At 43.5% G+C, this 15743-nt stretch overlaps 1 protein-coding gene across 3 annotated transcripts in view; it reads right to left on the bottom strand.

The window, feature by feature from the left end:
* The window catches only part of TSPAN5 (tetraspanin 5), a 174482-nt gene extending 159801 nt beyond the window's left edge, over positions 1 to 14681 (bottom strand). The window contains exon 1 of one of the 3 annotated variants that reach the window (XM_030865631.2): positions 14186 to 14681. In XM_030865631.2, coding sequence (XP_030721491.1) covers positions 14186 to 14266 — 81 coding nt within the window. In that variant the 5' untranslated portion in view covers positions 14267 to 14681. The remainder of the gene's footprint in view (positions 1 to 14185) is intronic. The other 2 variants (XM_060299769.1, XM_030865630.2) reach the window with 2 other exon arrangements.
* Between the last annotated feature and the right edge of the window lie 1062 nt (positions 14682 to 15743).

Here is a 15743-nt window from a genome sequence, read left to right as displayed (position 1 = left end):
GGTAAAAACTAGAAGCCTAACTGATTTTTGAGGTCCGTTTCAACATATGTTTTGAGATTATATAATCAAGAATGCAAAAGACCAATTAAAGGATAGTTCCAATACTTGAGCACGAAAAGACTTGCCAAAGAACACTCAGTTAAATATTTGCAAAGCCATTCCTGTTGAAAATAATTCCAACCTTCTGTGCTTTCATCAGCAGGTTAACGTTTTTAAAGAGTAAGAAAGAGATTTAGTTACCCCCAAAGCAAAAAGCCCTATCTTCTCCATTCTGGAACTAAATTCCCAGAAAATGGGGGGCGGGGGGAAGGATGGGACTCAATAGCAAGGATATTTGAAATTCAAAAACTGCATTCTGAAGGTTCTTAGCAATAATTAACGATCTGTTGGTGTCTCCAGCTAGGCTGTAGTAATTTCATAATTCAAAAGAGTTTATTTTCTAGTCTTCATCTAAGAACCAAAAAAGCAAGAATAGTGTTTTTTCCTGCTTATGTCTTAGGTACTAAGACTGATCTCTGGTTTTTATTTTTAACTTACAAAAAGTTTCATTTAGTTTGCATATTTATAGGATACTGTAATAAGGAAATTTTAATCTTTTATCACAAATAAAATTGTTTGGAGGTCATATGGTCATTTAAGTAGTTTTTCTTTCTTTATCCAAAGAAAGCATATATCTACTCATAAAAAAAATCCAAGGATGTAAATCAATATTTAATATGCATGAAGGATATACACTGATAATATATATTTTAAATATCCAAGGATATATGTCAATTTTGAATGGAATGTATGTATTTCACAACATATAAAAGATATTTCAGTCCTCTTTTTAGTGAAACCAATCCTTTTATTTCTAAAATATTGACTCTATATCTTAAAAAAAGATGAATGAGTAAAACATTATTTTCAAACTTTTATGCAATTGTTTCAGACCCTCACTAGAGAGCAACTTTAAAACTCTCAAAGCATACAGTAAGAATATTAGGGATTATTAAATCTTTGCAGACTTGCAAAAACCTTGAATGCCACATATCATCTAGCCACCTCTTCATTCAATTTATTCTTTCAAAAACCCCAACAGACAAAGCTAAAAAGAACTGGTACCAAAAAAACACTACTTTCCATACGATTCCAGTTATGAGATTAGAAAAAAAAAATACTGAGTAGCATTTCTCACATGAGTTGCCACGTGGGCAGTTGCCTCCATCCTTGAATAAGCAGGCACCAAGGTGTTCAGAAAGTTCCAACTACATTTTTCTAAGTAAAGGTCATGTCGAAAAACATTTAAAGCTAACAGCCTGGGTTTGGGGGGGGGGGTTTGTTTTTCAGTTACTTAACACTATAACTCCTTCCTTTAAAAGTACAGGGTTTTTCAAATGCCTAAAGCAGATTTATTGATTTTTTTCCTTGTGTGAAATTGATGTTTATTCACAAGGTATTTGTTCTGTATGTTGAAACACTTATTCTAAATGTTGTCCTGAGGGGGGAAATACCGGTGAAGTCAGAAGAAATGCTTAAAAGCTAGTGATGGAAAAGCACATTCTTCCTTTACAAAGTTAAGTGACTGCAGGTTTGCTAAATTTGAATCCTTGTAAGTGACTACCACTGAAACTCTAAAATGGGCTGTTTGTTTTGGGGTGTTTGTTCACTGCTCTCAGAGCACTTGACTGAGTCTCTACTTTTAATATAATTGAACTGAAAGTTACTGGAATGTGGTGAATTTCTTTTCCTTAAAAAAGAGGTATATTAATGTTGCTGTATTGTTTTTACAATAAAAAAGTATAAAGAAAGTACCCTATTCTGAAAAATGCATCAAATAAATGGATTCATTCCAAATTGAACATAATCAATAGTAACTTGAAGGAAGAGGAGATGGGAGGTGTAGAGGAAGAAACCCACTGATAGATTTCCTAAGTATTTCAGGTTGACTTTCTGTTCGCCTGAAATCCAATTTTCCAAAGCATTTTCCCTTTTAAACCTAAGATGTAATTATTCACTGGGCCTGGGGGTAGCAATTTTTCAGAAATTGGGGGTACCCCTCTTTTTTCCCAACAGAAAACAGAACCTGGAGTCGGCAAGAATCTAAACACATCCCCCCAATCATTTTACCTCTAGAGATTCACCCATCTTGCTAATAGGTTTCAGCTTATAAATGCATGTGTTCCCGCTAATTACTTAAAAGCAGTGTTCCCCAAAGTGAGATTCCCTGGTGACCTGGGGTGCCAGAGGAGACAATTTTAGAATACAGTATTAAATAACCTTAAATAAGAAAGTCATTTCCTTTTCAACTCTCTTTTAATCCTCTGGTCTAGTCAAGGAGAAAGTCTCCATTTGATCCCAGGATGCTGAATACTTTGTACACTTGTTAACTTCCACTGTAACAAAAGAAAATAAGCCTCCCAGTCAGGCCTGCCAGCAGGCACCCAGAGCTACCTAGAAGTTAACAAGCCATATTACTGTCATTGTATGTATTTGAATAGTGATATTTTTCAAGTTTCCTTTTTAAATAAATGTATTTAAGGTTTAAAAACGGAGTCGATTTAAAGGGAAAGAATACATTCGAAATGGTCTAGATCCTTGAAACTGAAAATGAGATCAGTGGACCAGAAGCACCAGCCTCACCTGGGAGCGCGTTAAGGTTCTGGATCTTCGGCCCCTCTCTCACCTACCGAATCAGAATCTGCATTTGAAACGAGATTCCCACGTGACTTAAATTTTACAAAACTCTGGGGTGGCACAACAGTTTGTCCAAAACCATGCAGGCAGTTTGCAAATGCCTGAGCTTTGAGATTCGCTGCTTCGGTTTATCAGGGGGCCATCCTTCAGACCCTCAAAGAAACCAACTAGCGGAGGGCTGACGACAAGGAGAAAACTCAGTGCTTTCCCCACGGGGGGTCACAAACCATCAGTGGATTGTGAGGTCAGTGAGTGGGTCTAATGTGGGAGCGTTGGGGATGCTACAGTAAGCTAAAATGACTTTAAGCACGCTCCTATGATGTCCTATCAGGCCACATAAATCATCTTTTTTTTTTTCCCCGGTACGCGGGCCTCTCACTGTTGTGGCCTCTCCCGTTGCGGAGCACAGGCTCCGGACGCGCAGGCTCAGCGGCCATGGCTCACGGGCCCAGCCGCTCCGCGGCATGTGGGATCTTCCCAGACCTGGGCATGAACCCGCGTCCCCTGCATCGGCAGGCGGACTCTCAACCACTGCGCCACCAGGGAAGCCCATAAATCATCTTTTTTACTAATGAATACTACAGTAAAAATTCTACCTAACCCTCCCCTTCATCCCTCCTCTCCCCCTTCAAGGGCTGGGGGCTTTCTGCACATCTTCAGCATGGGAATGAGTGCCAAGGCTCCTTGGACCTACTGAATTAGCATGTCCTGGCCTTTTCTCCCAGAGTTGAGCCCAGTTAGAGAGAGAATTATGCTTTGGAAATAGGGCAGCCCAGGTCTTCTGCGTCAGGTGATACTACTGGAAGCAAAAGAGCACAGCTCTCAGGGCATCCCAGTAACGCTTCAAAGGAGAAGCCAGGCAGTCACTCATTCCCAATATAGATGGCCCAATTAGTCAATGATCCAGGTAGTTCAGGCCAAAATCCTACTCCTTCATCGGTTGGAAAGACATCCAAGGGGAAAGCCTGAATTACCTGTGTTGCTGACTCAGTGTTCGCCTTCACAGCCTAAAGACTGTGTCGGAAATACAGAGGAAAACAATGATCAAAATATACAGGACTTATGACACCATAAAAGCTAAATATATATACTTATAGCCATCTAGGCATTTCCACAATATCCCGATTTAACAGCTTTTAATAAAATGTTTCTATTTCTCCCCGGTGTTAGGCCTAACACCAGAGTCCAACATCAGAAACTCAACTTCCCAGTACAAAACACCGATATGAGACAGTTTCATTTTGCAAAGAAAATGACGAAGAGTGAAGCTAACGGGTAAAGAAAAATGGGCAAATTAACAACAAACAATAGACATGAATTCATGGTCTGGTATCCATGATAAGAATTACATGCTATTCATTACAATGAAAAGAACATTGTGAACATTTGTTAGATCTTTTTTTTTCCTTTAGTTATTTTGGGAATGTACTTATGTAGGCAGAACATTACAGAGAACAAAAAATACATGTTACAATGTAAGATTACTGTAATGGTTCTGAAAGAAGTCAAGAAAAAAAAACCACCAAATGAAATTATGGGTGTTGAGGAGAAGAGAGTAATAATTGCTAATACCTATTGATTATTCCAAGCAGTTTATACATATTAACTCCTCTAATCCTCATGACTCTGAAGTAGATGTTGGGTCCTAATATTACTGATAACAAGGTTAATACTACTGCTAAGCATGCCATTTTGCAGATGGGAGACATGCCCTTAAGTAGCCTGTCTAAGGTCACAAGCCCGCGAATGGAGCTGGGTAAAAATCCAGACATACTCAAAACCCAAACTTCTTAACACCAGACTTCTGCCTGCCTACCACCAGAGCACCAGAATGCCCAACCCAGCATAAACCTTCTATCACTCTCTAATACTCGACCCTATAAAGAATCTTCCTTAAAGGTCAGTGACTGCGGAATCTTCACATGTTAAGGGACTGAGCTATATTGATAGGACTGTACCTTAAAACAGGAAAACTGAGTTTGGGCATTAAATGCTTCAGGAGTGATTAGAACTACTCACTTGGCAGAATTAAGTTTTCAGGCTGCTTTGGGGGAAATATTAACAGTTGGGGGAAATTTTTGTTGGAAGCAAAACATTATACTTTGAGAAATGCTTAAGTCAAGTATTCCTCTTTTATTAGGATGACTTAAGTACAAAGCATTAAAATAGCTGGCCTGAATATTTATTAGAACAACAGCTGTTCCCTCCAGATTTTTAGAAATTCAGGACTAAGCGCCAACTATAATTTAGAAAGAAATTTTTCAACAAGTAAAAAGAGCCCTGTGTCTTGCAATACTTATCCAAATAGTAAATAGTAGCTGGAAGAGGTATAGAACATCACTATGCCTTTTCAATGAGAAGAGCCAAAATATTTGGCCAAACACTTCCAAATACCATTGATATTTTGTTATTGAGGTTGGTGATTACATTCCTTAAAAATTATACCTTACATTTCATAATTAACAATCCTTTATGTACAGACAGATAATACCACGGCGCTAACCACAGGATGTGTACGCCATTCTGGGTATGTTTGTTTAGGAGTGCTGATAACTATATGCCCCAGTAAAACATCTCAGAGAAATCATTTAGATTTTTATTCAAAATTTTATTTCTTTCAAAAGATTTCCACTGTAGGTGCCTAGCCATAATTGAATACCTAATTTTTTTGTTTCTAAAAGGGGTAGATGAAGAGGAAGACATCAGGGGAAAAAATGAAAAACTTTACTGTGCACACTCTGAATGTTCTACGTTGAAAATTTTCTTTGTAAGGAAAACTGACAAATATCAGGTTTGGGTCTCCTGTGTTCGCTTTCCTGTCAGCTCTCCGTGACAGTGCTGCAAACTTGGATACGAGAGAAGAAATGTCCCTGCTTGGCATGACAGCAGAGGGAAGTCAACGGAACTGCCACAGAGGTGCAGAAAGCAACTCCCCTTCTTCCCACCCCCAGATCAAGATACTCAGGGCTGGGGGCATGGAAGGAAGCCTCTGGAAACAGCCTGAAAGGAAGGGCACCTTGGACAGGGAGGCTGGTTTGTGGAGGGGAGGATCGTTTGCTGTCTTGCAGCTGTGGTTAGACCCAGTCCACTGTGCTGAAGTGTGCAGGACAGCAAGGGCAAAGGAACAAATGTCTATTTCTTCAATGTTCCTGTCGAATAAATAACTAGCTCCTATCCCAATATGATGCTAATTTTTAGCCTACTAATTGCAGCACAAGAGGTTCTCTTTAGCAGAGATTTTCTCATTTTGTTTTTAGGGCTTTCAGGTTTAAAAATAAACTGGCATTTTTGGATTAATAAAAACAATTCCATGAGGGATAAAATAGGCCACATTATTTTTTTCTCATAAGCAAAGAACACTAGCTTCATGTGCTGGTGAAATCAGTCACCATTTGGTCGTAGCCCTATACCACCCACTGCCAGCTCCCCCTCCAGAGAGTAATGGCAAGAGATGCCACATCTTGCTAAGAAAAACGAGCTAGAGCTTCTCCACCTCAGCTGCGCATCAAAATCACCTGCAGCGGGGGAGAGGGGGAAGATGGCAGAAGAGTAAGACACGGAGATCACCTTCCTCCCCACAGATACATCAGAAATACATCTACACGTGGAACAACTCCTACAGAACACCTACTGAACGCTGGCAGAAGACCTCAGACCTCCCAAAAGGCAAAAATCACCTGCAGGGATTAAAAACCAAAAAACCAAAAAAATCCCCACTAAGTCCAGGGCCCCATCCCGGACCTACAGAATCAAGATTCCCTGGACCTACAGAATCAGATTCCCTGGTGGACCTACAGAATCAGTCCAGGGCCCCATCCCGGACTTACAGACTCAGAATCAGACTGAAATTTCCTAACAATTCACTGGTTATGCTGCTGTGCCTAGAAAGGCACCTGAAATATCAACTAATTCTACAGAAGTCACCCCTGATCAGGGAGAGGGACGTCCTATGCATGAAGAAAAACCCATATGAGGAATAATTTTTTCTAAACATGCCTTGACCTTCAAGATTTAAAATTATCTGAAGGCTAGAATGGTGGTTTTCAATTGTTTGTTTAAGCAGTAGACCCCTTTTTGCAAGCAAAACCCTTCACGATATCTCAAAATATCAAACCTACTGGTTGAGCTTCTCCAGGAGAAAGAGAGGGCAGAAACCCACTCAGGCCCCGGTACACCTCAAGGAAGCCTAGTGCTGCTGGTAGCATGGTTTGAAAACCACCGGGTCAGAATAAGACATTTAAATGGAATAAATATGTAGTACTAAATCTAAATTCAAATAATTAACTGGAGGGTTAGGGCTTCTGACTCGCACTTAGTCTAGGGAGATGGGTTTAACAGAAGTTCACTTGAAAAAGGGATGAAGGTTTCATTTCACTAGAAACACAACTTGAGCCAACTATGTTCTCTGGCTACCGGGAAAAGCATATGCAGTTTAGCCTGGGTTAATAACTACTATTTGTACTGAGAGATTTACCTTGTAGAAAGCACCTTCATATGCATGATCCCATTTAATACTGGATAACTCTGCAAGCTATTGGAATTATTTTCGCCATATTTTAGATGAGCAACTGAGAAAATAATGTGTGAGAGTAACTTACTCAAAGATGAATCCAGGCTCTTGCCTCCTGGGCTACAGACTTAAGGGGGAGTTTGGGAATAACAACCCACCGCTCTCTGGATGGTAGGAATGGTGTGTGAAAAACGTGTTTCATTCTGGTCGCTACATTCACGGAGGCGTGTCCAAATGGGACCACAGGCAGAGTACCTTAATCAGGGCAAAGAACCATCTGGAAATAGTATATGAAGAAGACATGGAAAAACCAAGAGCCTTTAAAGATGGAAAGCAGAGGGTTTAGGAATGGCATCATGGCTGTTTTTAAATAACAAAGGTCTATGCCCAGGGAGATAAGTCTTATATTGTATGCATAAGAGTAACCTAGGCCCTTCCCCTTCTCTTTCCTGAAATATTCAGCCCTAAAGTGGGGACAAGGGAAGGTAAGCCTTTGTCCAGGAACAGGTTTGGGGAGGGACGTGGAAGCCCAGAGCAGGGTTATCAGAGAAAGGTGTCCACGGTGGGAAGGAGGTTGTGGCACGGCATGCTGGAGCAAAAGCAGTTAAGGAGGGCAACCATGTGAGGGGCAGGGGCAGCAGTGGAAGACTGCCTACATAAGGGGAGATTTAATCAAATAAGTAAATCGTTAAGAACAATCGGAGCTAGGATTCTTACTGTCAAAGACGGGAGTTATAAATATGGAAAAGGAAAAACCTAAAATAAACCCTGTCGTGTCAGATAGGGATTTAAGATACCAGTGTGAACTCGTGGTTTTCAAAATATATAGCTGGATATAGCAATGCAGATGTAAACGTGTGTATGTGTACATACGTGTATATACATACACATATTCCATAGTCCTGTCCACTGAGAGGCCCCAGGGGTGGTGATAGCCTCAAAGCAATGAGCACACTTAGCAACCAGATCTTGGCTTCTAAATATCATTCTCTATGCAAAGGAACCAGGGCTCCTTGGAGAAATGGCTGATACAAAAGATGAGCTTGGAACATGTTGTTCTGCCAGAAAGCAAAGAAGGGCTCAAAGAGTGATGGGAGTTTAAAGGGCATGAAAAGACTGCCACTGACTGCCAAACCTGGAACTAATGGGAACATCAAAGTAAGTAACGAGAGTAACAGTTTAATTAAAACATACTGGAACAAACGAGATCAAATCAATCAAAATTCTGATGAGGAATGGGCTTTTTAGTACATAATTTCACAATAACTTGCCACAAAATATGTGTAAATTACAAAAGGGAAAAGAGTCACTTTATGGTGGAGAAATTTGGCAGACAACACTTTAATCAAGTGACCATCATCACTAATGGAACAAACACGAACAGAAATCAGTGCCACTTGATGGATGCAATGAGAGGAACGCAGCACCATTTCTGTAATTCTCCTGCCAAAGACGCACAGCCTGAATCTAAGAATGAAAAAATGGCAGACCAACCCAAACTGAGGGACATTCTACAAAATAACTAGTTTTAAATCTTCAAAAGTGTCAAGAACCTGACAGCGAAAGACTGAAAGAGACTAAAAAGATCCAACTAACTACAACGTGTCTTCTGAACTGAATTTCTTTGCTCTAGAAGACATGATTGGAACAACCGGGAAACTTGAATGAGATCTAAGATTTAGATGGTGGTAATGTATCAGTGGTAATTTCCTGGCTATGATGGCTATACTGTGGTTATCTAGAACATCCTAGAACATATACACTGAAGTACTGGTGTTATAGCCGTCATGCTGGCAACTTTTTCTCAGACGATTCAGGATAAAAACAAATTGTACTACTTGCAATGTCTCTGCAGGTATGAGACAGTTTCCAAATAAAATTAAAAATCAACAACAGTATATTAGGAAGATGGAAGTTCCAAGGGAAAACTACACCTAGTTTGCAGGAAAGATGAAACTCTCAAATGATTAAAGTGGTCCCCAAACAGATCCAGAGGGCTGGCAGGATGTTCGAGAGAAAATGCCTCACTGAATAGTAAGTTAGAGGAGATGATGCCTATGTACTCTCCAATGATTTCATAATTCATTCATTCAACAAAATTTATTAATCACCTACTGTTTCCGACAATATGCTAGACACTGAGCTTATGAAAATAACTGAGAGACAGTCCCTGCAGTTGGAGACCTTATATTCTAGAGAAGGATGGTGATTCAGCAGCCTGTAGTTAGAATTTTAAGACAGGCATCAGTGTTACACATAGAAAGAAGCATGTGACTCAAGAACACTTTAATACTTTAATAACACTTTAATAACAGTCTTTAATACTCCATTTTTCATTTATGAATTTTCAGTAGACTACACAATAGTTTATTATTCTATCATACTCTTTAACATTTTCATCCTAACTTTTGTGTGCTTGCGGGTGGTGTTGAGACATATGCAAAAACTTTATCACTTTTCAATTATGAACAGATGTAAATGACTTACTTGATGTTTTAGTTTAGAATAACAAGCATCTTCTAAAATAAGATTCAAATGAGAAGCTAGGGCTATAGTTATTGAAAGAGACTTAACACTCCAAAAGTGAACCCTGATATGTTCTTCAAACGTCACTCCACGTCTCTGTTCTCCAATTTCTACATCTGTCACAAAGATGTCATAATGCCTGGAAGATGCTTTGAGATGCTTAGAAGAAAGACGTCGTACTTATAAAGCTCTGTTAAAATACAGGTTACTTTCACCTTTTGCCAGGGACTAACGATTACTGTTGGACATATTAAGTAAGACAGAGTAATCCATCTAAATGAGCTCACCTCGGCAATTTTCTGGTGGGTGAAACATTATTTGGTTTTCCAACTTTTCCCCTTGGCTTTATTTCAATCTTCCAGGCATATCATCAAGTGAGAATGCTTCAGTGCTTTCTCACTGACCCAGGAGTGAGAGGCCAGAGCAAGCAAGTCAGTATTCAATTACTTTCCCCACTTAGGTCTATACACCCTTCTTACACTTTTCCCATTTGACACTTTCATAACCATATTTAGCTTTCTTCCTACCATCTCCTTGTAATTCAAAAGGCAGTTTAGACTCCCATATGGTTGCCATCGAAGCTAACAGATGTCTAGCAAATTAAAACAAAAATTATGACTTATAAACTGCTGATGTATCATCATTCCAGAACATCTTACAATTTATAGTGAATCATAAGATAAGACTTCATACTTATGCCCCCAGCAAGTTTCCCTAAATCTCTCTCCTCTCTGAATTTAAGCCCTGTGGAAACAGATGAGATGCAACATTCTGCCATCAAACCTGGATAAACCTCCACTTAAAGATACAATGTAATATTTGCAAGCACATCAAAGAGAAATTTGGCCTCAAGGATCCAAGGCTTTCTAATCTTTGTACAGCAAAGAGAAGAGAAAAATGACTTGGTTCTCCCAAGTCATTCAAGGCTTCCACTGATCCATAGTGCTTTCTTCAAATACGTGATGATCCAATCTGTGGAATCCATTCGCCTCATCTCCTTGGCTGATGTTAAGAGGAGCATCATTACCTGGTAGTAATGATGCCAAAGGAGCAGGCTAAGGTATTCTAGAAGTTTTATAGCCAGGATGGAACTCGTACAAAATCTGGAGACAATGACACAGACCATATTCACCATTTGTTAAATACTGAGACACTGTGCTGGGTAATATCTTATCTGATTACATCCTTGAATCTGCAACTCTATTGGATAATGTTAGCTTTCCTTTATAAATGAAATTAAGGCTCAGTGCAGAAGACTCTATTTTCCAAAGATGGCCACAACCCACACGACCCTGACACCTGTCTGACAAAAGAGGGAATTTCCTTCATCAGCACTTTGAAACTGAGCAGGCTCCACTCCTGCTTAAACCAATGGAATAGATGAAACTGACACTGGGCCAGTTCCGGGAGTAGCCTTCACTGGCTGGAAGTTTCTTCCGCCAGTCTCAGAGACAGGAAGAGGCCACGTTTAGGTGCTCTAGCCAACAAATCTGGCTGGTATCCCCTTGGGCATCCCACTCCAGTGAGCCTTCAGTTAACTGCAGCCCAGCCACATCTCACTGCAACTGCATGGGCCATTCCAAGTGCAAATCACCCACATGAGCCTGGTCAAATCACAGAACTGTCAGATAGAATAAAGTTTTATTTTATTTTATTTTATTATTTATTTATTTTTGGCTGTGTTGGGTCTTCGTTTCTGTGCGAGGGCTTTCTCTAGTTGTGGCGAGCAGGGACCACTCTTCATCGCGGTGCACGGGCCTCTCACTGTCGCGGCCTCTCTTGTTGCAGAGCACAAGCTCCAGACGCGCAGGCTCAGTAGTTGTGGCTCACGGGCCCAGTTGCTCCGCGGCATGTGGGATCCTCCCAGACCAGGGCTCGAACCCGTGTCCCCTGCATTGGCAGGCAGACTCTCAACCACTGCGCCACCAGGGAAGCCCTAAAGTTTTATTTTAAACCACTAAGCTTTGGGGTTGTTTGTTACGTAGCAAAAACAAATTTACAGAATTTGTAATAGCAATAACAAATTTACAGAAGCAGGCTGCCCATTCCTGACCCCAGTTCTCCAGTCAATAACATCTTAGTCTGAGTTACTGGGATCAAGTATCATGACTACCTTCCTGCTGATCATCACTCTAGAGACCAGGGTACTAAAAACTCAGAGATTCCAACATGGGGTAATTTTGAAGCAGACAGCAGGATAGGAAAGGTATGAGGGTGTATATGAGTGGAAGGCTTTAGGCACAGAAAGGAGGGACAAGGTGTGTAGAAAGCTGAGTAAGAGAAGGGCCCTTGTAACAAAGGCATCTACATAACAATCCTGCCTGGGGCAGCTGGTTTAGTTCCACAGCCTACAGCTCTTTTCAGGCTTCCCATAAAACTTCCCCCAAGAGATGAAGACCTTCGAAATGAGATAAGACGTGACTCTCTTCTGCAACTCTCTATGCAAGCACTCTGCAATTCTTTGAAGCTCTCCACAGTTCCAGAGGTTTTGCTACAACCTAATCCACAGAAAATACTCAATGTGCCTCTGTACACTACAAAATGACACCAAACTGCCAGGGAAATAGGCCCAAATCCCTTTATTTCTTTTCCACCTCCTGCTATGAAACTGCAGAGAAAGCCCCTAGGTACTTTTTGTTGCCTAGCTGCTGAAATGTGCAACTTTTGGAAGTGTTCAAGTAGAATCAAGAGGCCTGGACTCACTACGCCAACAAGATCCAGTCCCAATTCCGTAGTCCTTGACTCTCAAAGTTCTGAAAGTTTCAAGTTCAGATAAAATCAAAATGCCTCACCCAGAAATGTGACTTTTAAACATTTCCAACAAGGGTTGAAAAAAAGGAAGCAAGGAAAGAAAATAATTTCTTCTTCCTATATTTGTAGCAGTGTTTGACTGCAGGGAGGGGGGTGACTGCTAACAGGAATCATGTCCAATCCCTGGCAAAAATGGCCTGTGAAAGACTAGATCTGATATTTATTCATGTTTCCCCCTTCATCATCAGTCCTGAGGCCAGATGACATGCTGACACAGAAAGTGGTCTCCAATCCCTCCCATTTCCTTTTGCAAAACATTCATGAGCTGTGCAAGGTACTCCTACAGAAAACAGAAAATAAAAATAAAATAGCCTAGTACATGTGTGGCAGAAAAAACAAGAATATAAAGAGCTGTATTGACAACTATTCTCATCGATGTATATGTTTACAGCGTATGGCCAAAATTAAAGGAGAATCAAAATAAATGCACCCTGTGTTAAGACTGTTGTGGATTATTATTGATCCCACGACTGGATTTTTGTTTATCTCACACTGAACCTACACTGAACAGCAACTTGGAGAACCACCCCCACCCCAGACAGCCACCATCTTTACTTTCCATGGGGGGAAGAGTGGGGGGACAGAAGGAGTGCCCAGTAAGGAAAAGGATGGGATGGGATGGAAAGGAAAGGAAAAATAACACGGTCTTTGAACCAACGTTTTCCTCTTGTCCTAGTGAACTCTTTGTCTGGTCGCTGAACATGTTTGTGAGATCAAGGAAAAGAATTCAAACAAAACAAAAGAGTAGGCATCCCAGCCTAATTACAATAGGTGCCCAGCACATTGTAGCGCCAGTAGAGCATGGTCTGAATCTTTCCTTCAAGCGTTTGCTCTCCCAGTAGCCCCATAAAACATGCCTCGTACACCTTCTCCTCTGCATTTCTCCAAGGTTTCCCCAAAACGGCCCGCTCTATGTCACTCTTCAGAAAGGAGGACGTGAGGCACGGACACACTGAAACATATGTTGATGGTGACTTCTTCTTATCCTGACAATAATACAGAGAGAGAAATAAAGCCCTCCAGCCCACACGCCCACTGGTCAGTCCATTACGCAAAAGGAGCGCTTTCCAGATGAAGGGGAAGAGCGTGCAGGAAGCGTTATTTACGTGCACATTACAGAACCGTATACCACCGCATCTGCATCCTACACAAAGCCCGAGATGGTGCAAGAAGATACACGCTGAACATGGCACAGACCAGCCGCGGCAACACGGAGCCAAGCCCTCGTCCAATCAGATCCTTGTTAGAAGGTGGACCTCAGGGTCGGGTCTGCCCGATTAGCCTTCCCTGTTATGACACCACGCTCAGCCCAACATCCATATCCCACCCGGAGCAAATCTCATTCGAGTGGTTGCTCATCTCTCAAACTGCCGAGCCCTTTCTTTCATCTGCATCCACGCTATTCCTCCCTTAAAAAGCCACCCCAAGGCCTGGGTGCCCCCTTTCCGGCTCGGTTTTTCTTTTTACCTCTTCGCGTTCCTAGAAAGGATTAAATGTTTATCTCTCCAACGCGCAGGCTGAAAAGGCGGAAGGCAAATGCCTCTCCGTGCTACCGCAAGCGCCCGAGGGGCTGCGAAAAGTAAACGCAGAGAGCAACGTGGGGGAAATCGTCGCGAACCGATCGGCCACGATAGTCGAAATCCCAGAAGCGCTCCAACTTACCCAAAATATGACATTGAAGCCAAATATGAAATATTTGATGCAACAACTGACTTCAGGACCCTTGTAATGCTTCCCGGACATCCTCTGGGTTCATGAAGACACTTGCCCCGGCAGCCCGAGTTTGGAGCCCCTGAGCACCGTTGCTCGGAGCAGCACGGCGGGGAGCTGGGGCTCAGGGACGCCGCTCGGGGGCCGCAGCGCAGCGGTCGGGGCTGAGCAGCGCAAGGACCGACCTGCGGAGAGCGGCTCCCGCACGTCCAGCCCCTTGCGCGCCGAGGCCGCCGGAGCCGGGGTGGCCGCGAGCGGGCGGGGAAGCGCGTGCTGCAAGCCCCGAGCTTCGCTGGAGCTGGCCCCGAGCACAAGGCGAGCTCCCAAACCCGTCCGCCAGACAATCCGTCCGTCGGTCAGTCTCCGGGCAAACGCGGCCGCGGCAGATGCTGAAGGAGACGCTCCTCGCCCGCCTGCCGGCTCGCGAGCTCCCTCCCACCCCTCGCTCCGCCCGCCGATCGCTCCGCCCACGCCGCCCGCAGCTCCGCCCGCCTCCCGCCGCCGGAGCCTCGGCGAGGTGCGCGCGCGCACGGGCTCGGGCTCTCCCGGATGGCGGTGGGACGAAGTACGCGCGCCGCCCCCTCCTTCCAGCGCTCTCCGCTCCTGCTGCTCCCTCCATCCTCGCCCCTCCTCAGGCCAGTCCGGAGCGCCGCCGACCCGCGAGCACTGCAGCGGGGTAGGTGGGGAGGATGGCCGGGCGGAGGGAGAAGTATGGGTGCCCGGGAAGCACGCCCATTGGGAGCAGCCTGGAGGAGTGACGGGGGTTGATGAGCAGCGGGTCCCCCTCTGCCACCGGCAGCAGCAGGCAGCTTCTGGAGGGACGCGAGGGAAAGGGTCGCTTTGGGGCAACAGTAGGGATCCTGAGTGAGAATCTTCCCCGCGACCCCCGGACGAGCCTCCGTTCTGGGTGTAGCCACACTCACGCCTCCTGCTCCACCACCCGGTTTTGTGGCAATAGAAGACGCCGGGCCACTGAGCCGGAGAGGAAAGGGGTCGTAGACTTTCTGGGAGCAAAAGGGAAGGATAAGGTGTTAGGGAAGGGGGAGAAAAGAGAGATGGGAAATGGGGGGAGCGAATCGGGAGGGTTGCATAGGAAAGGCCCCCGAATCCCAATGCGGCTCCAACCCAACTTCCCCACCTGCGGGAGAAATAGGCTTATCCTAGAAATGGGGACGCGAAAGGAGAGATGGCCCAAAGGAATCCTGACCCGGGATACAATCCTTGCCCCAGGGCCAGTTGCCAACAACAGAAACCCGGATTGCAAATGCTCCCACGAGACGGAATAGTGCCGAAGGAACTTGACTGATCTTAACTCTAAGAAGGAATCCAGCAAGGCGTTCCAGGACGGTCTTCCGGGGAATCCGAATTGAGTTTATAGATATGAACGGTTAAGCTTTTGACCTCTGAGGAAGGATGGAACGTGCCTGGAAATTATATTGGAGCCCTACCTGAGAAGGTGTGCCCGATAGTTGTGTATCTGCCTCCCGCCTGGAGCACTTTCATAGGTGCT

The sequence above is a fragment of the Globicephala melas genome, chromosome 5, assembly GCF_963455315.2.
Source record: "Globicephala melas chromosome 5, mGloMel1.2, whole genome shotgun sequence".
NCBI lineage: Eukaryota > Metazoa > Chordata > Mammalia > Artiodactyla > Delphinidae > Globicephala > Globicephala melas.
The sequence above is the reverse complement of the archived record's forward strand: the minus strand, read 5'-3'. Positions and strand labels throughout refer to the sequence as shown.